At 45.7% G+C, this 27976-nt stretch overlaps 1 protein-coding gene across 1 annotated transcript; it reads left to right on the top strand.

Moving 5' to 3' along the window:
* The first annotated feature begins 2118 nt into the window (after positions 1 to 2118).
* Positions 2119 to 27953, top strand: LOC146711093 (uncharacterized). Its single transcript, XM_085455351.1, has 13 exons — positions 2119 to 2175; positions 2240 to 2246; positions 11443 to 11544; positions 11666 to 11833; positions 11963 to 12073; positions 12796 to 12921; positions 13609 to 13965; positions 14503 to 15468; positions 15925 to 16614; positions 16846 to 16992; positions 18238 to 19413; positions 22072 to 22575; positions 27184 to 27953. Exons 1-13 carry the CDS (start codon positions 2119 to 2121, stop codon positions 27309 to 27311), a joined length of 4539 nt encoding a protein of 1512 aa, XP_085311477.1. The 3' UTR covers positions 27312 to 27953.
* Positions 27954 to 27976: the final 23 nt, after the last annotated feature.

A 27976-nucleotide genomic window follows, 5' to 3' on the forward strand; every position in this document is an offset into this window, starting at 1 on the left:
TTTTTCTTTTTACTGCCTCACACCACAAAATGAGTGTAACACTATATCTGCAGTGGGCAAGAAGGTCATTGATTAACTCATCAGGGTCCAAGTTTTCTGCCTTTCAAAGTCATTTTCCATTATATCTTCTCCCTGTGCAGTTGAACATCTGAAGACATTCAAGTGTGGAGGTCACGGTAGACAAATCATTATCATGAAGCTATATTTATCTTACAGTGATTGTGAAGTCTTGCATTAAAAGTGTATATAGCTGAAAGTCTACCACATTTATATTTTTACATATTTCACATAGAGGTGACCTTCACTGAGACTCGTTTTGGGTGTTTGTGGCTGTCAGATTTCTGTCAGAGCGTGCACTGAGCAACACAGCTGATGCAAACACAGGACACACAGCAATCGTCTGTGGCTTCCTGTGGAACAATGTTGCTCTGCACTCTTTTTAAAAGCTGCTCAGGATGGCTAGATCGAACACATGCACACACACACACAGGTGATCCAAAAGTCTACATTCTCCAGCCTCACGTGGAAAACTATGAGACTACATTGCCATCTGCAGGTTTTCAAGTTTAATGATCTTGTTGACCAACCATTTTGCATCTCTTCAGGAGCCCTTCTAGGCACTGTAGATCTAAAACCTGCAGAATATGTGAGTGTTTAAATAAACATTATAGTGCAAAACTGCACTTAATATGTTATCATAAAGAGAACTCACTTTAGTACAAAGATGGAAATTAAGAGTCATTTAAGACACAGCCTCTGTCTCCCTCTGGTGCAGGAAAAGAGGAGGTGCATCTCTGCTCAGCTACTGTATCCACAAGTGTTTAAAAAGCCATCTCTAGACCCAGCGGGCCTAGCTAATTATAGGCCAATCTCTAACCTTCCTTTCATATCAAAATTTTTTGAAAGAGTAATTGTCAAACAGCTAACAGATCATCTGCAGAGGAATGGCTTATTTGAGGCGTTTCAGTCAGGTTTCAGAGCTCATCACAGCACAGAAACTGCTTTAGTGAAGGTTACAAATGATCTTCTTATGGCCTCTGACAGTGGACTCATCTCTGTGCTTGTCCTGCTAGACTGCAGGTACTGTGCTGCAGTGGTTTGCGTCATATTATCAGGATGTCCTAAAAACTTCCTGAAAAGCCTTCAGCTAATTCAAAATGCTGCAGCAAGAGTCCTGACAGGGACTAGAAAGAGAGAGCATATTTCTCCTATATCGGCTTCCCTTCATTGGCTCCCTGTTAAATCCAGAATTGAATTCAAAATCCCCCTTCTTATCTTAATGACCTTGTAGTACCATATCACCCCATTAGAGCACTTCGCTCTCGCACTGCAGGCCTACTTGTTGTTCCTAGAGTATTTAAAAGTAGAATGGGAGGGAGAGCCTTCAGTTTTCAGGCCCCTCTTCTGTGGAACCAGCTTCCAGTTTGGATTCTTTACTCTTAAGATTAGGCTTAAAACTTTCCTTTTTGCTAAAGCATATAGTTAGAGCTGGACCAGGTGACCCTGAATCCTCCCTTAGTTATGCTGCAATAGGTTCAGGCTGCTGGGGGATTCCCATGATGCATCGAGTAATTCTTCTTCAGTCAGCGTTCTCATTCACTATGTTTTAATAGACCTCTCTGCATTGAATCCTACTTGTTATTAATCTCCGGCTCTCTTTCACAGCATGTCTTCTATCCTGTCTTCCTTCTATCTCCCCAACCGGTTGCGGCAGATGGCCGCCCCTCCCTGAGCCTGGTTCTGCCAGAGATTTCTTCCTGTTAAAAGGGAGTTTTTCCTTTCCACCCTATCCAAAGTGCTTGCTCATAGGAGTCGTATGATTGTCGGGTTTTTCTCTGTATGTATTATTGTAGGGTTCACCTTACAATATAAAGCGACTGTTGTTGTGATTTGACACTGTATAAATAAAATTGAATTAATACAAGAAACGTAATAGTCTATTATGTATTAATAGTATGTAGAAAGTACACCCTCTTTCAAGTCCAAGATTTTACCTATTAGGAAAAATTAAAAACTAAAATCTCATAATCAGCAGGTGTTAAAATAAGATAAATAGAACATGAGATGAACAACAAAAGATGATTCATTATGTGTTTACTGAAGAAATTTTAAGCCAAAATGAGGACGCGGGACTTGAAAAATGACGCTCTTACTGCTTCCAAAGGAATTGAGAGGGTAAGTAACATTCAAGTGTTACTAATCAGATGTATTTAATGAACTGATCATCTGCTTTTGGCAGTTTGCAGGTATGTGTGTTAACACAATGCCTAGGAGGAAATACATAATAATAATAATAATAATAATAATAATAGTAATAATAATAAACTTTATTTATAAAGCACACTTAAAAACCAAGGGTATGCCAAGGTGCTTAACAAGTAAGATAGAGAATAGGAGGAGGATAATAGAAATAGGACCAAAGCAAGTACTAAGTATGCAAGCAGCTGTCACTGATACATAGGAAACCAACAGGTACAGAGCAAACAGGAATTTAAATGAGCATAAAAGTGCATGATATAAAATCATAAAAGAAATATTAACTAGAGGGAAAGGCAAGATTGAATAAGTGGGTTTTTAGTCGTGATTTGAACAGTGCAATGGAATCAGATGCGCAGAGGTCGAGAGGAAGGGTATTCCACAGTACCGGGGCAGCCAGAGCAAACGCACGGTCACCCCGGGACTTCAGCCGAGATCTGGGTTGGGTCAGAAGTAGTTGAGTGGCAGATCTGAGTGTTCTAGCAGGAGTATGTGGTTTGAGAAGTTCACTAAGATAACTTGGCGCTAATTTATTAATAGTTTTGAATGTAAGGAGTAATATTTTAAATTGAATACGGTACTTTATGGGCAGCCAATGCAAGCTAGTCAGAACAGGAGTAACATGGCAAAATTTCCTGGTACCACTTAAGAGGCGGGCTGCTGCATTTTGGACTGTTTGCAGTCTAAGAAGAAGAGAAGAGGGAAGACCGTAGTACAAAGAGTTACAATAATCCAACCTGGAGGTCACATAAGCGTGAATAAGCTTCTCCAGGTCCTCATGCGGAACATAATGCCTAGCCTTAGAGATAAGACGCAGTTGGTGGAAGCTAGATCTCACTACAGCAGACACTTGCTTATCGAATTTGAGCGAGCTATCCAGCTGTACACCCAAGTTACTGACATAGTCACAGGAAGAGCTAGCAAAGGAACCCAGGGCAGCACAGAGTTGGGCACGAGGGATTTTACTGTTGAACACCACAATCTCAGTCTTCTTATCATTCAAAACAAGAGAATTACTCAGGAACCATTCTTTGACCTCCCACATGCATTCTTAAAAGTAGTGCAGGGATACAGCAAGGTCGTCAGTAAGTTCAAAATAGATCTGTATGTCATCGGCATAACAGTGGAAGGCGATATTGTATTTTTCAAAGATTGCGCCTAGAGGGAGCAAATAGAATGAGAAGAGAATAGGGCCTAAAACTGATCCTTGAGGCACACCATAACAGACTGGAGCAGAGGAAGAGGAGAAGGTGCCTAAGTTAACTGATGAGGATCTATCAGCGAGATATGATTTAAACCAGTCGAGGGCAGTGCCTCTAATACCCACAGTGTGCTCAAGTCTTAGTAATAAAATGTCATGGTCCACCATATCAAAGGCCGAAGAGAGGTCCAGTAAAACTAGGACCATAGAGCGTCCAGTATCAGTGATTACAAGAATATCATCAAGAACTCTAACCAACACTGTTTCAGTGCTATGCAATGGCTTAAAGGCAGATTGAAATTTCTCAGCAATATCGTTCGTGTCCAAGTACGCCTGGAGCTGGGAGAGAACTAGTCTCTCCAGGATCTTGGACAAGAACGAAAGCTTAGAGATTGGTCTGTAGTTTGAAAGGTCATAACAGTCAGAGTTTCTTTTTTTAAGAATCGAGTGGCATGCTTAAAGGCCAAAGGAACACAGCCTGAGAGCAAGGAAAAGTTCATAAGAAATAGAATACTAGGTCCGATTACATCAAAACAGTCCTTAGCTAAACGAGATGGAAGAATGTCAAGCACAGTATTGGTGTTATTCATTTGAACAACTAGCCGCTTAAGAGTCAAAATTGACACAGGCTCAAACTGGTGGAAAGTTGAAATGCACTCAGGAATGGGGAGAGGATATAAAACAGGGGGAAGGATGAGGCCTTCTCTAAAAAGTGAATTTGAAATCGCTCACAAAGAGCCTGAGAATAAATTAAAGGCATGTCCAGGGAAGGGTTAACCACAGAGTTAAAAATTTTAAATAAGGTACGGGGGTTTTGGTCATTGGCCAGGATGATTTTGGATATGAAGGACGCTTTGGCCGTTTTAGCAGCACTTTGGAATTTTAAGCGGCTAGTCCGTAGCATGTCATGAGAAACTCCAAGTTTATCTTTTTTCCACCTTCTCTCAGCGCGACGTAGTGTCATTAAGCCAACACTGAGAGTAGGTTCTAGAGCGCTTCATCTTAATGGGGGCAACAGTATCAAGGATTGAAGAAAATAGCGATAACAAGGAATTAGCACAGTCATCAACCGAGCGAAAAGAACAACGGTCGAGAGTGACAGATGCAGAATCCAAGAAAGACATAGAGAAGTTTGACATCGCTTCAGCATTAATTACATGTAGCGGGCAAAGGGGAGCCGCAGGATGTAGTTCATTAGTGCATAAGCCAGTATCAAATATAACTGGGAAATGATCCGAGATCCCAGCGTCACTTATATCCTTGATACAAATGTCCAGACCATATGAGAAAACCAAGTCCAAAGTATGTCCTTTAACATGCGTTGGGTCATTAACCCACTGAGCCAGGTTAAAAGAGTCCGTTAAAGCAAGGAAGTCTTTAGCAAATGGGTCATCCTTACAGCAAGTGTGTATGTTAAAATCACCGACAATGAGAACACAACTATACTTAAAAAGAACGGAGCCTAGGAGATCAGCAAAGTCTGTGATCTCCTAGGCTCCTAGGTATGTCCGTGATTACATACATACATGTATGTAACACATACATGTATGTATGTGTTACATAAATAACACATACATACATGTTTCTGTTCATAAATCTGGCAAGTGTTAAAAGGACATTTCTAGCCAAGTTCAAGTCCATCATTCTGCAGTGAGTAATATTATTCATAAAAGGAAAACATTCAAGGAAAACACTTGCCGGTCTTCCCAGCAAATTCACTTTAACTGGAAAACAAGAGCACTATTAGTTCCTGGTACATACATTATGACAGATGTTATGTAACTACATTCTTTATGCACATTGCAACATAAGTGTGCATAAAGTTATACTGGTAAGTGAAACCCTCTTCCGAGTGTCTTTAACTGGGAGGAAAGTTGTTTACTCATAATCAAATATATGTAAATGCAAGATTGCTTTTAGAGTGGGGCTACAGGCCAGAGACACAGAAAAAGTTGGAGCCACTGAATCATCTTACTGTAGGGGAGCTATTCGTAAAATCAAGAGTGCTGTGGCTCACTTTAAAAACCAGAAAATAACATCCGAATAATTTTTTCCTCTAAATACAAGAGAAAGTGATACATTTCCTTGAAAATTGTTTTCAAGGAAGAACATGAACCACACAGGCTGTTGGCTATAGATTGCTAAAGCTGCACAGTCATGTGAAAAAGGTTAAGGTAAATGTCTGTGAAGGTTCTCAGCCATCCAGGTCATCGTAATCTAAGGAGCTTGGAAAGAAAAGCTTCTGGACCTCTTTAGGTTGCTTGAAGACGTTTCACCTCTCATCCGAGAAGCTTCTTCAGTTCTAAGGGTCAATTGGTGGAGAGTCCCAGATTTGAACCCCGTGGGAGTTTCCCCCCAAAAGAGGGACAAAAGGACCCCCTGATGATCCTCTACCTAATCACATGAGCCAAGATGTGAAAACGGGGGTGGGTCACAATCAGCCAGGGTTTCGGGTGAGCTCATTGTGAAACCCATCCCCACCCTATCATGTGATTTCCTGAGGTCAGATGGCCCAGGGTGTGAGTGGGCGTTAAGGCGTCTGGCAAGGGATCTCAAAACTGAATTATAGATGGCAGACAGTTGGTGTCGTAAACCACCACCTCTGTTCAAAGATGGTCGCTCACAGTGGACATAAATGGCTTCTTTCACTCCTCTTTCAGGTAAGGTAAATGTGTGACCCCTGCCACAGTGACACAAAGTTCAATACAAGATCAGTAAATTTACATCTTGGATTCAGCAAAGAGTTAAGTATCTTCAGTTCAGAGAGTGCAGATGGAGTCTAATGAAACTAGCTATTGAATAACGAGATAAACCAGAATATAAAGTAAAAATATCCTGCATGAAAATCAACCGTCTTTGTTGTCCTTTTACCAATGCACGAAACACACATAGAAGAGAAGCCAGAATTAAAAAACAAAACATGATGTGCATAGAAAAGGGGTGTGTGTGGCAGACCTGATAAAAAGAATACCTTATGTTTCATCCTTGCTATTGTTAAGATATAAATAGATTATATCTCAATAAGAGAGGGTGCGGAAAAGTCATTGAAAAACAGTCCTTTGTTAGCACTGCATAACTACTCACACTAAATAATTTCAAGTATTTTAAGATAAGATAAGATAAGATAAGATAGAACTTTATTAATCCCTCGGGTGGGTTCCTCTGGGAAATTCGATTTCCAAAAAAGCACAGCACCGACAGAAGTTACAGAGTTATACACACACACATATATATAAATACAGAGACAATATAAATAAAATATACGAAGGGGATAAATAGAATAAATAGGAATAAAAATAAAAATACAAGTGAATTGCACATTTCAAGTATTGAGTCTATTGCACCGTTGACTATTTACAAAAGTATTGCACAAAAGGTATTGCACAGTGAGGTGAAGAGGCACTACAGCTTAGTTGTTCCCTCCTTTGTCCTCCTGTTTCCCCTCCCTCTCCCCTCCAGAGAGGAGTTAAACAGTCTGATGGCGTGTGGGACAAAGGAGTTTTTAAGTCTGTTAGTTCTTGTCTTTGGGAGAAGCAACCTGTCACTGAACAGACTCTTCTGGTTGTTAATGGCCGTGTGCAGAGGATGCCTGGCATTGTCCATAATGTCCATCAGTTTCTTTAATGTTTCTTTAAGCTTTTATTAAAGTTGTAGCTTCTTCTGTTCTTGGTGATGTGTGCAAACTGTCAAAGCATTGATATCAATATTATAAATATTAATAGCAAAACTAACAAAGTGCAAAATATTCATTTCAATTGATGAAAGAGAAAACAGAAAAGTTTGAGCTAAAATATACTTCTCTACAGCAGCTGAGTAAAATTCCGGTTCCTTCCCTGTACAAATATTAATGTCATACTCAAGGTGAGACTGCTGCCACACCTGCTCCTGCAGCAGTTTTAAGCCTCTGTCTAATTAATTTCACTGAACAGACCGGTTACTGGGCTTGTCAAAATTACAGATTAGTATTAATACAAACGAGCCAACCTGTGCAATAAATAAGTGATTATATATCATTCCCTTATTCATTGTTTTAGACAGATATTTCCCTGACAAAGTCAAATGTATTCTAAAAATCTTGATTTTAACTATAAATTTGCCATTTACATAAAAAAATTATGAGCTGCAGAGATATTTTTCTGTTTCAGCAATACATTTCAGTCTTTTCATGAGTCTAGTGATGTTACATCTACATTATAATATGCAGATCACAGTGGATCTATAAAGACACAAATCACCTTCATATATTGAGTTTCTGATAGAAAACAACAGTGACTTATGTTTGCATGATGTATTTATCCATAGAAATAATGGTGTCACATCACAACAGCAAGAATTGCATTACATTTAATCGGGGGGGGGGAGAAATGTACCATGATAATTTAACAGTATACTTAAAACATGATGTCAAACTATACAAATGGGATGGTGTTTCAACCTTTGCATATGTGCTTTGACTGTTTCTAGCTCAGGTCACAGACTTATATTGATTATGACTTTACAGTAACTACAGCCGGACAATGTCCATGGCTCATGCCATTAAAGCCGAAACATTGTTTGTTGTGCTAAGCCTTTCGAAAAAAGTAATGAGGAATACATATACATTAAACTGTAGGTAAATGTACATTAAATCTTCAAAAGGTTTTGAGGGATTTTAAAAAATAATGCATTAATGCATTGCAATATTTCATGTAGTATGAGGTAGGAATTATCTCACCATGGCTATTCATTCCAAACTCTACCAGGTTTTATCAACTCTGACCAGTATTAATGGAGTCACATTAATTTAGTAAGTAACGAAATGCAAGACATGCATGAATATGTAACTAAAATAATGTTACATAGCAAAAGAGAAAATGAGGACGCTGCTGCATACCCTTTTTGTATCAATGTACAATTGAACAAAGGGTGTGGTAAGTGTACCACACCCTTTGACAAATGATTTTTCTAAATGTTCATGCTTTAAAAATTTAAACACACCCAATCCTGAATTCACCTGTTCAGTATATAAAGTGTAGCAGTGCTCCTGAGGTTTAGTATCAGTCCAGGGAAACTAATCTGTAGAACTGACCTGTTCATCACTATGAAGGTGACTGCTCTGATCCTTCTCTTGGGAATATCCAGCACAGGTAACTACACTTTTTCTTATCATTCAGGATTTGATTTAAGCATTTCAAATCTAACACTAAAACACTTTGAATTTAACAGTAAAAGAAAACAAACAACAAACAAACAAAAAATAAAAATTTTTAAATTTATTTTATACATGTATTAAATGTCTTTTCCAAAAAACATCCAAACACTTTACAAGAGGATCACTTAGTTATGTTTGTGGTGGATCGAACCACAAACATAACTAAGTTTCTTTCCATTGACAGGAAATCAAATATCTGTCAGCATATCCGTAGGGAATATAGATTATTGCATGTGATAGACCCAATTAAAATAAAACAAATAAACAAATAAACAAACAAAAACAGGAGCCTTTAAGAAAGATATGCCAGACTTTTTGTTTTAGTTTATAAAATCTGTTTCTGAATCTGTTTGGCAAACTGATGTGGAAATATTTCATTTTGTTCAAATTATTTTACTGAGTGGATTAGGTCTACTTCATACTAGAAATAAGGAAAAGTGATTACCAAATATACGTGAAGGACATAATGATGGATATTAGGATTAGTACTTTGTTGAAAATCTTAGTTCAGTTTGTTAAGGTTTAGTGCCCGGATGGCTTGGGACTAGAAGCTCCTCTTGAGTCTCTCTGTACTTGCCCGGATGATATGGAACCTTGGAACAGTTTGTTGCCCGGATGGGATGGGTCCTTCAGTATCTGACCTGCTCTAGTCCAGCATCTCCCCTAAGGGGGGAGGGGCAATCCTGCAGCAGCATTCTGCTGTACGGATCACTCTCTTAAGAGCTTTTTGGTCCTTAACACAGCTGTTCCCAAACCAGGATGTGATGTTCTGTGTGAGGATGCTCTCCACAGCGCCTGCATAGAAAGTCATGAGGATCACTGGCGAGACCCTGAACTTTCTCAGTTGTCAGAGGTGGTACAGGCGCTGCCTATCCTTTTTTGGTCTAGACCTGAATGTGGGCAGACCATGTCAGGTCTGATGAAATGTGGATACCGAGATACTTGAAGGACTGCACCCTCTCCACTGGAGGTCCATTGATGATAATGGGCTTTTAGTCTCTGTGCTGACTCCTTCTGAAGTCCACCACTAGCTCCTTGGTCTTGCTGACATTCAGCTGGAGGTGGTTATCCTGGCACCATGATGCCAGATTCTTCACTTCGTCAATGTAGGCCTCCTCATCGTTGTTGGAGATGGCGCCCAACACCACGGTGTCGTCAGCAAACATCACAACGGTGTTGGAGCCATGGGTGGCCACACAGTCTGAAGTATAGAGGGAGTAGAGCAGTGGCGAGAGGAAACACCCCTGTTAATGGTGACGCTGTTAGAGACGCATCTATCCACCCTCACCACGTGAGTTCTGCAAGTGAGGAAGTCCAGCACCCATGCACACAGACGGCTGTTGAGTCCTACATCCCTCAGCTTTGTGAACCATCTGCTGGGCACTATTGAGTTAAACGCTGAACTGTAATCAACATTCTTTTCTTGCACTAGTTCAGTGGTTCCCAAACGTTTTTTGCTAGGCCCCCCTTTGTTTTACAAGAAAAATGTTCGCGCCCCCCGCCCCCTTCTCGCGCGTGTACGCGCGCACGCACGCGCACTAACACATCCTCCAACCACACACACCCATATTTTGCTCCATTGCGGTTTATTTCACACCTCAAACATTTAGTAAACAGTTAAAACAAATACAAGTAATCTGCAATAAATTACAGGTAGTAATAAAATAAACTACTAACTCTTTTAGGCTACGTCCACACCTACACAGGTATTTTTGAAAACGCAGCTGTTTCGTCCACACGTAAACTGCGTTTCGAATCACCGAAAATGGAGATGTTTTAAACCCTTTTTTGCGTTTACGTGTGGACGAGGAATACAGAGTTCGTCACTCAACATCAAAGGTATGTGCCTTTTTTTCACGTCACACTGTGCGCCACGTTATTGTTTACATGAGATGAGTTGCAGAATGGCAGATAGAGACGAAATACTGTTAATCTTACTATCTTCAGGTTTTACACGCTTACATATACACACGCAGTTACTGTCCCTCCATTTGGAAAGGCAGAGGCGTCACAGTGATTATTTTATGTGTAGTTGTTTTTTTTCCATGTGTAATAATATTCAACATTGCTATCAATACATTTTTCAAAAAATGCCTCACTGTGCAAAATGGGTTTAAAAACATAAACAACTGTGGGATCCTGTTTGTCCGTGATTTAAACAGCCCAGCCTTGCTCCCTACGAAGGGAAAATCAATTCTGCAGTGGAGACCTACCTTGGCACTTGTGCAGGTGAAGCCAAAGGGAAGATATGCTTCACCATATTTTCTAGTCTTTGGCTTAGAATGAAGTTGGTTTGGAAACATATTCAGCGACGCTGCATCCCCTGCTTTGCGTTTCTGTAGGCGCCCCGTGTAAGCAGTGTCCAAGCGTTTGTCCCCCCCCCTTTTCATTCCGCTCCCCTGCAATGGCTCTGCGCCCCCCAGGGGGCGGGCCCCACACTTTAAGAAGGACTGCACTAGTTGGTGCTAACAATGCCATAAAAATTATAATATTTTAAATATAGACTCAGAAACTGTTAAATGGTTGACAGCTGTTGGAGCAGGCCTCCATGATTTAAATGATCCTTATTTCATTAACCTTAAATAAACACTAATGTAGTGTTTCATGTCACTTTATTAAAAAATATATTTATACAGATGTTAAAGGGATTAACAGCATTTCATCAATCTGTGCAACAGCTTAAAAAATAGAAGAGATAAAGACTCTTTAATAATACTAGTATAGTGGGTTATTTAAAAACCTGTAATCTTTCATTTTAACTTCAGTCCTTTCATTGTTTCTCTCCTGATTGCAGCTGGAGCCCTTCAGTGTCAAACCTGCACAGATCAGACGTGTTCAACCACAGTAGCAAAAACATGTTCTTCAGAGACCATGTGTGTTACAGCTACTATTTTAGGTAATCTTTTCTTCATATTATTTCATACAGTTCAGTAAATTTCAAATACCTGTGAAGCTATGTGTGCTTTCCATCAACATTAATAAAATTCATCATTAAAAATATTAAAATTACTTTGCAGCTACCTCATCTGGAACTACCGCAACACAAATCTACAAGGCATGTGCATCTTCCTCCCTGTGTCCAACTACGGGCTCTCAGACATTTTCAGTTGACCTGGGTGTTCAAAGTGCTCTTGCATCTGCCACGTGCTGCAACACGGATAACTGCAACTCAGCAACTCTGGCTGGTAAGTAGAAATCAGTTAAGTTAAAGACACATAACCGAACAGACATGACAGAAAAGGATAAGAAACAATAATCTGATATCTGCTGAAATATTCTGTTCTAAAGTGAAATTATGTTCTTTTCTGTTTCAGCCCCTACTCCTCAGTCAAGTAACGGCCTACTATGTAACTCTTGTTCCACCTCTCAGTGCAACACACCATTGCAATGTCAGGGAGTGCAGGACCAATGCTTTCAATCAATGAGTGAGTCTTCATCATGCATACTTTAACAAAAAGCATCTTTAAATTTGGTTTTTGCATAAAATAAATTCAACAAACATTCTTTTTTTTCAATCAGTCAGGAAAAACATAACCAAGCATTTTATCCGTATTTGTAATGAATGTGATTTTGTACTTTAAATCGTTAAAGATGAAGATTTGATAATCAGTGTAGGAAATGATACATATTTTTCCACAACACATAAATATATTAGTTAAGAAGTATTCCCGAAATATTTGAAGCATGGAGGTAGTGATTAATCTGTCAGTTATTGTCATGACTAATCATTTGTATAAAACAAGAGCTGAAAACAAAGAGATAAATGTCCATCAAAAAAAGAGCAAAGTAAAGAAAATACACATGAAAACATCAAGAGGAGCACTTTGATTTCATGATGATGGAAAAATCAGTTACCTGCTTTAAATGGAAAAAAAAACATATGTGATAATAGAACACCGAGTGTAGGAACACTGTTCATTAAAAGGAAATCCATTTGGGTTCTGACATTGTGAGTACATGTTTTCAATAACTTAAATTTGACAGTCACGAAACAACTGACTGAAATGATGCCTCGAAAACTTTTCGAACTTATACCCATTAATATTATAATTTTATATAAGTATGTCTTGATTTTCAAAGGCTACTACACAGTCATGTATGTCTAAAAATATGTGAAATTGTTGAAACTGGGATTTTTCATCTACAGTGAACGATGGCACCAATGATTTTCCAGCTTACGGCTGTGCATCCAGGACCCTGTGTGCAGTTGCTTCAAGCCTGGGTTCTCTACCTTTCATGCAGAGTGTTGGTACCATAAAAAGTGGACCAACCTGTACTTTACCCACAACAACTGCAGCACCAACCACAACCACAGCTGCTCCAACAACAACAACAGCCGCTCCAACTACAACCACTGTGGCACCAACCACCACCACAGCTGCTCCAACAACAACGTCTGCTGCTCCAACAACGACAACAGCTGCACCAACAACAACAACAGCTGCTCCAACCACAACCACCGCTGCTCCAACCATAACCACTGCAGCACCAACCACAACAACGGTGGCACCAACAACCACAACTGCTGCTCCAACAACCACAACAGCTGCTCCAACCACGACAACTGCTGCTCCAACCTCGACAACAGCTGCTCCAACCACGACAACAGCTGCTCCAACCACAACAACAGCTGTGCAACCAAAAACAACGACTGCTCCAACCACAACCACAGCTGCTCCAACCACAACAACGATGGCATCAACAGCCACAACTGCTGCTCCAACCACAACCACAGCTGCTCAAACCACAGCTGCTCCAACGACAGCAACGGTGGAACCAACCACAACAACTAATGCTCCAACAACAACACCAGGTGCACCAACCACAACCACAGCTGCTCCAACCACAACAACAGTGGCATCAACAACCACAACTGCTGCTCCAACCACGACAACAGCTGCTCCAACCACGACAACAGCTGCTCCAACCACAACAACTGCTACTCCAAAAACGACAACAGGTGCACCAACCACAACCACAGCTGCTCCCACCACAACAACAGTTGCACCACCACCAACAACAGCTGCTCCAACAACAACAACAGCTGCTCCAACCACGACAACAGCTGCTCCAACCACAACAACTGCTACTCCAACAACGACAACAGGTGCACCAACCACAACCACAGCTGCTCCAACAACAACAATGGTGGCACCAACAACCACAACAGCTGCTCCAACAACGACAACATCTGCTCCAACCACAACCACAGCTGTTCCAACCACAACAACGGTGGCATCAACAACCACAACTGCTGCTCCAACCACGACAACGGCTGCTCCAACCACAACAACTGCTACTCCAACAACGACAACAGGTGCACCAACCACAACCACAGCTGCTCCAACCACAACGACAGCTGCTCCAACCACAACTACGGTGGCATCAACAACCACAACTGCTGCTCCATCCACGACAACAGCTGCTCCAACCACGACAACAGCTGCTCCAACCACAACCACAGCTGCTCCAACCACAACAACAGCTGCTCCAACCACGACAACAGCTGCTCCAACCACAACCACAGCTGCTTCAACCACAACAACGGTGGCAACAACAACCACAACTGCTGCTCTAACCACAACCACAGCTGCTCAAACCACAGCTGCTCCAACGACAGCAACGGTGGAACCAACAACCACAACTGCTGCTCTAACCACAACAACTGCTACTCCAACAACAACACCAGGTGCACCAACCACAACTACTGCTCCAACCACAACCACAGCTGCTCCAACCACAACAACGGTGGCAACAACAACCACAACAGCTGCTCCAACCACGACAACTGCTGCTCCAACCACGACAACAGCTGCTTCAACCACGACAACTGCTGCTCCACCCACGACAAAAGCTCCTCCAACCACAACCACAGCTGCTCCAACCACAACAACTGTGGCTCCAACAACGACAACAGGTGCACCAACCACAACTACAGCTGCTCCAACAACAACGACAGCTGCTCCAACCACAACAACGATGGCATCAACAACCACAACTGCTGCTCCATCCACAACAACAGCTGCTCCAACCACGACAACAGCTGCTCCAACCACAACAACTGCTACTCCAACAACGACAACAGGTGCACCAACCACAACCACAGCTGCTCCAACAACAACAATGGTGGCACCAACAACCACAACAGCTGCTCCAACAACGACAACATCTGCTCCAACCACAACCACAGCTGTTCCAACCACAACAACGGTGGCATCAACAACCACAACAGCTGCTCCAACAACGACAACATCTGCTCCAACCACAACCACAGCTGTTCCAACCACAACAACGGTGGCATCAACAACCACAACAGCTGCTCCAACCACGACAACGGCTGCTCCAACCACAACAACTGCTACTCCAACAACGACAACAGGTGCACCAACCACAACCACAGCTGCTCCAACCACAACTACGGTGGCATCAACAACCACAACTGCTGCTCCATCCACGACAACAGCTGCTCCAACCACGACAACAGCTGCTCCAACCACAACCACAGCTGCTCCAACCACAACGACAGCTGCTCCAACCACAACAACAGCTGCTCCAACTACAACGACAGCTGCTCCAACCACAACAACGGTGGCAACAAAAACCACAACAGCTGCTCCAACCACGACAACTGTGGCTCCAACAACGACAACGGGTGCACCAACCACAACTACAGCTGCTCCAACCACGACAACAGCTGCTCCAACCACAACCACAGCTGCTCCAACCACAACCACAGCTGCTCCAACCACAACAACGGTGGCAACAACAACCACAACAGCTGCTCCAACCACGACAACTGTGGCTCCAACAACGACAACAGGTGCACCAACCACAACTACAGCTGCTCCAACAACAACGACAGCTGCTCCAACCACAACAACGGTGGCAACAACAACCACAACAGCTGCTCCAACCACGACAACTGTGGCTCCAACAACGACAACAGGTGCACCAACCACAACTACAGCTGCTCCAACCACAACGACAGCTGCTCCAACCACAACAACGATGGCATCAACAACCACAACTGCTGCTCCATCCACAACAACAGCTGCTCCAACCACGACAACAGCTGCTCCAACCACAACAACTGCTACTCCAACAACGACAACATGTGCACCAACCACAACCACAGCTGCTCCAACCACAACAACAGCTGTGCAACCAACAACAACAACTGCTCCAACCACAACCACAGCTGCTCCAACCACAACAACAGTGGCATCAACAGCCACAACTGCTGCTCCAACAACGACAACTACAACTACAACGACAGCTGCTCCAACCACAACGGTGGCATCAACAACCACAACTGCTTCTCCAACCACGACAACAGCTGCTCCAACCACAACAACAGCTGCTCCAACTACAACGACAGCTGCTCCAACCACGACAACAGCTGCTCCAACCACAACAACTGCTACTCCAACAACGACAACAGGTGCACCAACCACAACCACAGCTGCTCCAACAACAACAATGGTGGCACCAACAACCACAACAGCTGCTCCAACAACGACAACATCTGCTCCAACCACAACCACAGCTGTTCCAACCACAACAACGGTGGCATCAACAACCACAACCGCTGCTCCATCCACAACAACAGCTGCTCCAACCACAACCACAGCTGTGCAACCAACAACAACAACTGCTCCAACCACAACCACAGCTGCTCCAACCACAACAACGGTGGCAACAACAACCACAACAGCTGCTCCAACCACGACAACTGTGGCTCCAACAACGACAACAGGTGCACCAACCACAACTACAGCTGCTCCAACAACAACGACAGCTGCTCCAACCACAACAACGATGGCATCAACAACCACAACTGCTGCTCCATCCACAACAACAGCTGCTCCAACCACAACCACAGCTGCTCCAACCACAACAACGGTGGCAACAACAACCACAACAGCTGCTCCAACCACGACAACTGTGGCTCCAACAACGACAACAGGTGCACCAACCACAACTACAGCTGCTCCAACAACAACGACAGCTGCTCCAACCACAACAACGATGGCATCAACAACCACAACTGCTGCTCCATCCACAACAACAGCTGCTCCAACCACGACAACAGCTGCTCCAACCACAACAACTGCTACTCCAAAAACGACAACAGGTGCACCAACCACAACCACAGCTGCTCCAACAACAACAATGGTGGCACCAACAACCACAACAGCTGCTCCAACCACGACAACAGCTGCTCCAACCACGACAAAAGCTGCTCCAACCACGACAACTGCTGCTCCACCCACGACAACAGCTCCTCCAACCACAACCACAGCTGCTCCAACCACAACAACTGCTACTCCAACAACGACAACAGGTGCACCAACCACAACTACAGCTGCTCCAACAACAACGACAGCTGCTCCAACCACGACGACAGCTGCTCCAACCACGACGACAGCTGCTCCAACCACAACAACAGCTGCTCCAACCACAACAACAGCTGTGCAACCAACAACAACAACTGATCCAACCACAACCACAGCTGCTCCAACCACAACAACAGTGGCATCAACAGCCACAACTGCTGCTCCAACAACGACAACTACAACTACAACGACAGCTGCTCCAACCACAACGGTGGCATCAACAACCACAACTGCTTCTCCAACCACGACAACAGCTGCTCCAACCACAACAACAGCTGCTCCAACTAAAACGACAGCTGCTCCAACCACAACGGTGGCATCAACAACCACAACTGCTTCTCCAACCACGACCACAGCTGCTTCAACCACAACAACGGTGGCAACAACAACCACAACTGCTGTTCTAACCACAACAACTGCTACTCCAACAACAACACCAGGTGCACCAACCACAACTACTGCTCCAACCACAACCACAGCTGCTCCAACCACAACAACGGTGGCAACAACAACCACAACAGCTGCACCAACCACGACAACTGCTGCTCCAACCACGACAACAGCTGCTTCAACCACGACAACTGCTGCTCCACCCACGACAAAAGCTCCTCCAACCACAACCACAGCTGCTCCAACCACAACAACTGTGGCTCCAACAACGACAACAGGTGCACCAACCACAACTACAGCTGCTCCAACAACAACGACAGCTGCTCCAACCACAACAACGATGGCATCAACAACCACAACTGCTGCTCCATCCACAACAACAGCTGCTCCAACCACGACAACAGCTGCTCCAACCACAACAACTGCTACTCCAACAACGACAACAGGTGCACCAACCACAACCACAGCTGCTCCAACAACAACAATGGTGGCACCAACAACCACAACAGCTGCTCCAACAACGACAACATCTGCTCCAACCACAACCACAGCTGTTCCAACCACAACAACGGTGGCAACAACAACCACAACAGCTGCTCCAACCACGACAACTGTGGCTCCAACAACGACAACAGGTGCACCAACCACAACAACAGCTGTGCAACCAACAACAACAACTGCTCCAACCACAACCACAGCTGCTCCAACCACAACAACGGTGGCAACAACAACCACAACAGCTGCTCCAACCACGACAACTGTGGCTCCAACAACGACAACAGGTGCACCAACCACAACTACAGCTGCTCCAACAACAACGACAGCTGCTCCAACCACAACAACGATGGCATCAACAACCACAACTGCTGCTCCATCCACAACAACAGCTGCTCCAACCACGACAACAGCTGCTCCAACCACAACCACAGCTGCTCCAACCACAACAACGGTGGCAACAACAACCACAACAGCTGCTCCAACCACGACAACTGTGGCTCCAACAACGACAACAGGTGCACCAACCACAACTACAGCTGCTCCAACAACAACGACAGCTGCTCCAACCACAACAACGATGGCATCAACAACCACAACTGCTGCTCCATCCACAACAACAGCTGCTCCAACCACGACAACAGCTGCTCCAACCACAACAACTGCTACTCCAACAACGACAACAGGTGCACCAACCACAACCACAGCTGCTCCAACAACAACAATGGTGGCACCAACAACCACAACAGCTGCTCCAACAACGACAACATCTGCTCCAACCACAACCACAGCTGTTCCAACCACAACAACGGTGGCATCAACAACCACAACTGCTGCTCCAACCACGACAACGGCTGCTCCAACCACAACAACTGCTACTCCAACAACGACAACAGGTGCACCAACCACAACCACAGCTGCTCCAACCACAACGACAGCTGCTCCAACCACAACTACGGTGGCATCAACAACCACAACTGCTGCTCCATCCACGACAACAGCTGCTCCAACCACGACAACAGCTGCTCCAACAACGACAACAGGTGCACCAACCACAACTACAGCTGCTCCAACAACAACGACAGCTGCTCCAACCACAACAACGATGGCATCAACAACCACAACTGCTGCTCCATCCACAACAACAGCTGCTCCAACCACGACAACAGCTGCTCCAACCACAACAACTGCTACTCCAACAACGACAACAGGTGCACCAACCACAACCACAGCTGCTCCAACAACAACAACGGTGGCACCAACAACCACAACAGCTGCTCCAACAACGACAACATCTGCTCCAACCACAACCACAGCTGTTCCAACCACAACAACGGTGGCATCAACAACCACAACTGCTGCTCCAACCACGACAACGGCTGCTCCAACCACAACCACAGCTGCTCCAACCACAACAACGGTGGCAACAACAACCACAACAGCTGCTCCAACCACGACAACTGTGGCTCCAACAACGACAACAGGTGCACCAACCACAACAACAGCTGTGCAACCAACAACAACAACTGCTCCAACCACAACCACAGCTGCTCCAACCACAACAACGGTGGCAACAACAACCACAACAGCTGCTCCAACCACGACAACTGTGGCTCCAACAACGACAACAGGTGCACCAACCACAACAACAGCTGTGCAACCAACAACAACAACTGCTCCAACCACAACCACAGCTGCTCCAACCACAACAACGGTGGCAACAACAACCACAACAGCTGCTCCAACCACGACAACTGTGGCTCCAACAACGACAACAGGTGCACCAACCACAACAACAGCTGTGCAACCAACAACAACAACTGCTCCAACCACAACCACAGCTGCTCCAACCACAACAACGGTGGCAACAACAACCACAACAGCTGCTCCAACCACGACAACTGTGGCTCCAATAACGACAACAGGTGCACCAACCACAACTACAGCTGCTCCAACAACAACGACAGCTGCTCCAACCACAACAACGATGGCATCAACAACCACAACTGCTGCTCCATCCACAACAACAGCTGCTCCAACCACGACAACAGCTGCTCCAACCACAACAACTGCTACTCCAACAACGACAACAGGTGCACCAACCACAACCACAGCTGCTCCAACAACAACAATGGTGGCACCAACAACCACAACAGCTGCTCCAACAACGACAACATCTGCTCCAACCACAACCACAGCTGTTCCAACCACAACAACGGTGGCATCAACAACCACAACTGCTGCTCCAACCACGACAACGGCTGCTCCAACCACAACAACTGCTACTCCAACAACGACAACAGGTGCACCAACCACAACCACAGCTGCTCCAACCACAACGACAGCTGCTCCAACCACAACTACGGTGGCATCAACAACCACAACAGCTGCTCCAACCACGACAACTGTGGCTCCAACAACGACAACAGGTGCACCAACCACAACTACAGCTGCTCCAACAACAACGACAGCTGCTCCAACCACAACAACGATGGCATCAACAACCACAACTGCTGCTCCATCCACAACAACAGCTGCTCCAACCACGACAACAGCTGCTCCAACCACAACAACTGCTACTCCAACAACGACAACAGGTGCACCAACCACAACCACAGCTGCTCCAACAACAACAATGGTGGCACCAACAACCACAACTGCTACTCCAACAACGACAACAGGTGCACCAACCACGACCACAGCTGTTCCAACCACAACAACGGTGGCATTAACAACCACAACTGCTGCTCCAACCACGACAACGGCTGCTCCAACCACAACAACTGCTACTCCAACAACGACAACAGGTGCACCAACCACAACCACAGCTGCTCCAACCACAACGACAGCTGCTCCAACCACAACTACGGTGGCATCAACAACCACAACTGCTGCTCCATCCACGACAACAGCTGCTCCAACCACGACAACAGCTGCTCCAACCACAACCACAGCTGCTCCAACCACAACAACAGCTGCTCCAACCACGACAACAGCTGCTCCAACCACAACCACAGCTGCTTCAACCACAACAACGGTGGCGACAACAACCACAACTGCTGCTCTAACCACAACAACTGCTACTCCAACAACAACACCAGGTGCACCAACCACAACCACAGCTGCTCCAACTACAACGACAGCTGCTCCAACCACAACGGTGGCATCAACAACCACAACTGCTTCTCCAACCACGACAACAGCTGCTCCAACCACAACAACATCTGCTCCAACCACAACAACAGCTGTGGAACCAACAACAACAACTGCTCCAACCACAACCACAGCTGCTCCAACCACAACAACGGTGGCAACAACAACCACAACAGCTGCTCCAACCACGACAACTGCTGCTCCAACCACGACAACAGCTGCTTCAACCACGACAACTGCTGCTCCACCCACGACAAAAGCTCCTCCAACCACAACCACAGGTGCACCAACCACAACTACAGCTGCTCCAACAACAACGACAGCTGCTCCAACCACGACAACAGCTGCTCCAACCACAACAACAGCTGCTCCAACCACAACAACAGCTGTGCAACCAACAACAACAACTGCTCCAACCACAACCACAGCTGCTCCAACCACAACAACAGTGGCATCAACAGCCACAACTGCTGCTCCAACAACGACAACAGCTCCTCCAACCACAACCACAGCTGCTCAAACCACAGCTGCTCCAACGACAGCAACGGTGGAATCAACAACCACAACTGCTGCTCTACCCACAACAACTGCTACTCCAACAACGACAACAGGTGAACCAACCCCAACGACGGCTGCTCAAACTACAACGACAGCTGCTCCAACCACAACAACGGTGGCATCAACAACCACAACTGCTGCTCCAACCACGACAACAGGTGCTCTAACCACGACAACTGCTGCTCCAACCACGACAACAGCTGCTCCAACCACGACAACAGCTGCTCCAACCACAACAACATCTGCTCCAACCACAACAACAGCTGCTGCAACAACGACAACAGCTGTGCAACCAACAACAACAGCTGCTCCAACCACAACGACAGCTGCACCACCAACAACAACAGCTGCTCCAACCACAACGACAGCTGCACCACCACCAACAACAGCTGCTCCAACCACAACGACAGCTGCACCACCACCAACAACAGCTGCTCCAACCACAACGACAGCTGCTCCGACAACAAAAACGGTGGCACCAACAACTACAACTGCTGCTCCAACAACGACAACAGCTGCTCCAACCACAACCACAGCTGCTCCAACCACAACAACGGTGGCATCAACAACCACAACTGCTGCTCCAACCACGACAACAGCTGCTCCAACCACGACAACGGCTGCTCCAACCACAACAACTGCTACTCCAACAACGACAACAGGTGCACCAACCACAACCACAGCTGCTCCAACCACAACGACAGCTGCTCCAACCACAACAACGGTGGCATCAACAACCACAACTGCTGCCCCATCCACGACAACAGCTGCTCCAACCACGACAACAGCTGCTCCAACCACAATAACATCTGCTCCAATCACAACAACAGCTGCTCCAACCACAACCACAGCTGCTCCAACCACAACAACGGTGGCAACAACAACTACAACTGCTGCTCCAACCACAACCACAGCTGCTCCAACCACAACCACTGCAGCACCAACCAAAACAACAACTGCTCCAACCACAACAACGGTGGCATCAACAACCACAACTGCTGCTCCAACCACGACAACAGCTGCTCCAACCACAACAACATCTGCTCCAACCACAACAACAGGTGCTCCAACCACAACAACAACTGCTCCAACCACAACCACAGCTGCTCCAACCACAACCACTGCAGCACCAACCAAAACAACAACTGCTCCAACCACTACAACGGTTGCACCAACAACCACAACTGCTGCTCCAACAACGACAACAGCTCCTCCAACCACAACTGCTACTCCAACAACGACAACAGGTGAACCAACCACGACAACAGCTGCTCCAACCACAACCACTGCAGCACCAACCAAAACAACAACTGCTCCAACCACTACAACGGTTGCACCAACAACCACAACTGCTGCTCCAACAACGACAACAGCTCCTCCAACCACAACTGCTACTCCAACAACGACAACAGGTGAACCAACCACGACAACAGCTGCTCCAACCACAACCACAGCTGCTCCAACCACAACCACTGCAGCACCAACCAAAACAACAACTGCTCCAACCACTACAACGGTTGCACCAACAACCACAACTGCTGCTCCAACAACGACAACAGCTCCTCCAACCACAACTGCTACTCCAACAACCACAACAGGTGAACCAACCACGACAACAGCTGCTCCAACCACAACCACAGCTGCTCCAACCACAACCACTGCAGCACCAACCACAACAACATCTGCTCCAACCACAACAACAGCTGTTCCAACCACAACAACAGCTGTGCAACCAACAACAACAGCTGCTCCAACCACAACTGCTGCTCCAACCACGACAACAGCTGCTCCAACCACGACAACAGCTGCTCCAACGACGACAACAGCTGCTCCAACCACGACAACATCTGCTCCAACCACAACAACAGCTGCTCCAACCATATCAACAGCTGTGCAACCAACAAAAACAACTGCTCCAACCACAATTACAGCTGCTCCAACCACAACAACGGTGGCAACAACAACTACAACTGCTGCTCCAACCACGACAACAGCTGCTCCAACCACAACCACAGCTGCTCCAACCACAACCACTGCAGCACCAACCAAAACAACAACTGCTCCAACCACTACAACGGTTGCACCAACAACCACAACTGCTGCTCCAACAACGACAACAGCTCCTCCAACCACAACTGCTACTCCAACAACGACAACAGGTGAACAAACCACGACAACAGCTGCTCCAACCACAACCACAGCTGCTTCAACCACAACAACATCTGCTCCAACCACAACAACCAGTGTGGCATTAACAACCACAACTGCTGCTCCAACCACGACAACAGCTGCTCCAACCACGACAACAGCTGCTCCAACCACAACAACAGCTATTCCAACCACAACAACAGCTGTGCAACCAACAACAACAACTGCTCCAACCACAACCACTGCACCACAAACCAAAGCAACAACTGCTCCAACCATAACAACTGTGGAACCAACAACCACAACTGCTGCTCTAACCACAACAACTGCTAGTCCAACAACAACACCAGGTGCACCAACCACAACCACAGCTGCTCCAACTACAACGACAGCTGCTCCAACCACAACAACGGTGGCATCAACAACCACAACTGCTGCTCCAACCACGACAACAGCTGCTCCAACCACGACAACAGCTGCTCCAACCGCAACAACAGCTGTGCCACCAACAACAACAACTGTTGCTCCCACAACCACAGCTGCTCCAACCACAACAACGGTGGCAACAACAACCACAACTGCTGCTCCAGCCACAACCACAGCTGCTCCAACCACAACAACAGCTGTGCAACCAACAACAACAGCTTCTCCAACCACAACAAGAGCTGCTCCAACCATAACAACAGCTGTGCAACCAACAACAACAGCTGCTCCAACCACAACAACCAGTGTGGCATCAACAACCACAACTGCTGCTCCAACCACAACGACAGATGCTCCAACCACGACAACAGCTGCTCCAACCACGACAACATCTGCTCCAACCACAACAACAGCTGCTCCAACCATAACAACAGCTGTGCAACCAACAAAAACAACTGCTCCAACCACAATTACAGCTGCTCCAACCACAACAACGGTGGCAACAACAACTACAACTGCTGCTCCAACCACGACAACAGCTGCTCCAACCACAACCACAGCTGCTCCAACCACAACCACTGCAGCACCAACCAAAACAACAACTGCTCCAACCACTACAACGGTTGCACCAACAACCATAACTGCTGCTCCAACAACGACAACAGCTCCTCCAACCACAACTGCTACTCCAACAACGAAAACAGGTGAACCAACCACGACAACAGCTGCTCCAACCACAACCACAGCTGCTCCAACCACAACAACATCTGCTCCAACCACAAAAACAGCTGCTCCAACCACAACAACAGCTGTGCAACCAACAACAACAGCTGCTCCAACCACAACAACCAGTGTGGCATTAACAACCACAACTGCTGCTCCAACCACGACAACAGCTGCTCCAACCACAACAACAGCTACTCCAACCACAACAACAGCTGTGCAACCAACAACAACAACTGCTCCAACCACAACCACTGCACCACAAACCAAAGCAACAACTGCTCCAACCATAACAACAGTGGAACCAACAACCACAACTGTTGCTCTAACCACAACAACTGCTAGTCCAACAACAACACCAGGTGCACCAACCACAACCACAGCTGCTCCAACTACAACGACAGCTGCTCCAACCACAACAACGGTGGCATCAACAACCACAACTGCTGCTCCAACCACGACAACAGCTGCTCCAACCACGACAACAGCTGCTCCAACCACAACAACAGCTGTGCCACCAACAACAACAACTGTTGCTCCCACAACCACAGCTGCTCCAACCACAACAACGGTGGCAACAACAACCACAACTGCTGCTCCAACCACAACCACAGCTGCTCCAACCACAACAACAGCTGTGCAACCAACAACAACAGCTTCTCCAACCACAACAAGAGCTGCTCCAACCACAACAACAGCTGTGCAACCAACAACAACAGCTGCTCCAACCACAACAACCAGTGTGGCATCAACAACCACAACTGCTGCTCCAACCACAACGACAGATGCTCCAACCACGACAACAGCTGCTCCAACCACGACAACATCTGCTCCAACCACAACAACAGCTGCTCCAACCATAACAACAGCTGTGCAACCAACAAAAACAACTGCTCCAACCACAATTACAGCTGCTCCAACCACAACAACGGTGGCAACAACAACTACAACTGCTGCTCCAACCACGACAACAGCTGCTCCAACCACAACCACAGCTGCTCCAACCACAACCACTGCAGCACCAACCAAAACAACAACTGCTCCAACCACTACAACGGTTGCACCAACAACCACAACTGCTGCTCCAACAACGACAACAGCTCCTCCAACCACAACTGCTACTCCAACAACGAAAACAGGTGAACCAACCACAACAACAGCTGCTCCAACCACAACCACAGCTGCCTCAACCACAACAACATCTGCTCCAACCACAACAACATCTGCTCCAACCACAAAAACAGCTGCTCCAACCACAACAACAGCTGTGCAACCAACAACAACAGCTGCTCCAACCACAACAACCACCACAACAACCAGTGTGGCATTAACAACCACAACTGCTGCTCCAACCACGACAACAGCTGCTCCAACCACGACAACAGCTGCTCCAACCACAACAACAGCTGCTCCAACCACAACAACAGCTGTGCAACCAACAACAGCTTCTCCAACCACAACAAGAGCTGCTCCAACCACAACAACATCTGCTCCAACCACCACAACAGCAACGGTGGTACCAACAACAACAACAGCTGCTCCAACCACGACAACAGCTGCTCCAACCACGACAACAGCTGCTCCAACCACAACCACTTCAGCACCAACCAAAACAACAACTGCTCCAACCACAACAACTGCTGCTCCAACCACAGCCACAGCTGCATCACCCACCACAATAGCAGCACCAACCACAACAACTGCTGCTCCAACCACAGCCACAGCTGCATCACCCACCACAACAGCAGCACCAACCACAACCACTGTGGCACCATCCACAACAACAGCTGCTCCAACAACGACAGCAGCTTCACCAACCACAACAACTGCTGCTCCAACCACAGCAAACACTGCACCAACCACAACAACTGCTGCACCAACCACAACAACTGCTGCTCCAACCACAACCACTGTGGCACCAACCACAACAACTCCTGCTCCACCATCGACAACACCTGCTCCAACAACAGCAGTATCTGCTGTGACCACAGCCACCGCATCTGCAACCACAACAACTGCTGCACCAACAATGACAACAGCTGCTTCAACCACAACCACAGCTGTCCCAACAACAAGCCCAGATGCTCCAACAACATCAACAGCCTCACCAACCATAAAATCACCTCTAACATCAGCTGTTGCTCAGAGCACAATACCTGTTTCAATAGCATCATCAACAACAACAACAGCTACTCCAAATCCAAGCACTGCGTCAACAACCAAAACAACATTTGTGACAACAACCACTTCTGCAATAACCACTACAATTTCTTCAACAACTAAAAAATCCACGACAACAACAAGTAACGCATCTTCTGTCAGAATTAATGTAATCCCTCTTGTACTGGGACTCTTTGTCTTCATCATCTATTATTAAACAGGAAAATCACAGATGGAACCCTATGAAAACCACTAAAACTATGAAAGGATGTTTTTTTTTTTATTGTCAATGTTTACTTCTGTTCTTCTTGTTTAGTTGGGATTTAAATTTAATTTGTTTCAGATGTAAGAAAAGGGGTCTGGGTAAACCTGAGGATGGATAACTATTTAACACACAATTACCTTTTTCCAAGTGAGTTATAAAGTGTAATATACATTTAATATTTACTTATATTTAACAAATATATTTATCTTTTGTTAAACTTATCATGCAAATGTCTTGAATAAATGTAATAGTGTGCAATAATATGAACAGAAATATATATCCATATATCCATAACTAGTTATTTGGGGATTTTTGTTATGCATATATATTGTCAGTTTTATATTACAACAGTGATTCAATGACAGCATTGTAAAACTACAACAACAATTACACCAAAAATGCCAAAAGATAACAACTGTGACTGTGATAAAGTTTTCAACAGACATTATGATGGGGTTTTTTTTGTGCTTTGGAACTGTCCCATTGATGACAAGCATGGGGAATATAAAAGCTATGACAATATATTTGTTTTGAATAATGTTATGATTATTCTGAATGTCACTTGTTTTCTTGATTTTTCCCAATCATACTGATGGCCACACATGGCCCCAGTTTTA

This window comes from Copadichromis virginalis, linkage group LG4, assembly GCF_057382275.1.
Source record: "Copadichromis virginalis isolate Kocher_CV1m ecotype Utaka linkage group LG4, C_Virginalis_male_GT1.1, whole genome shotgun sequence".
Lineage (NCBI taxonomy): Eukaryota > Metazoa > Chordata > Actinopteri > Cichliformes > Cichlidae > Copadichromis > Copadichromis virginalis.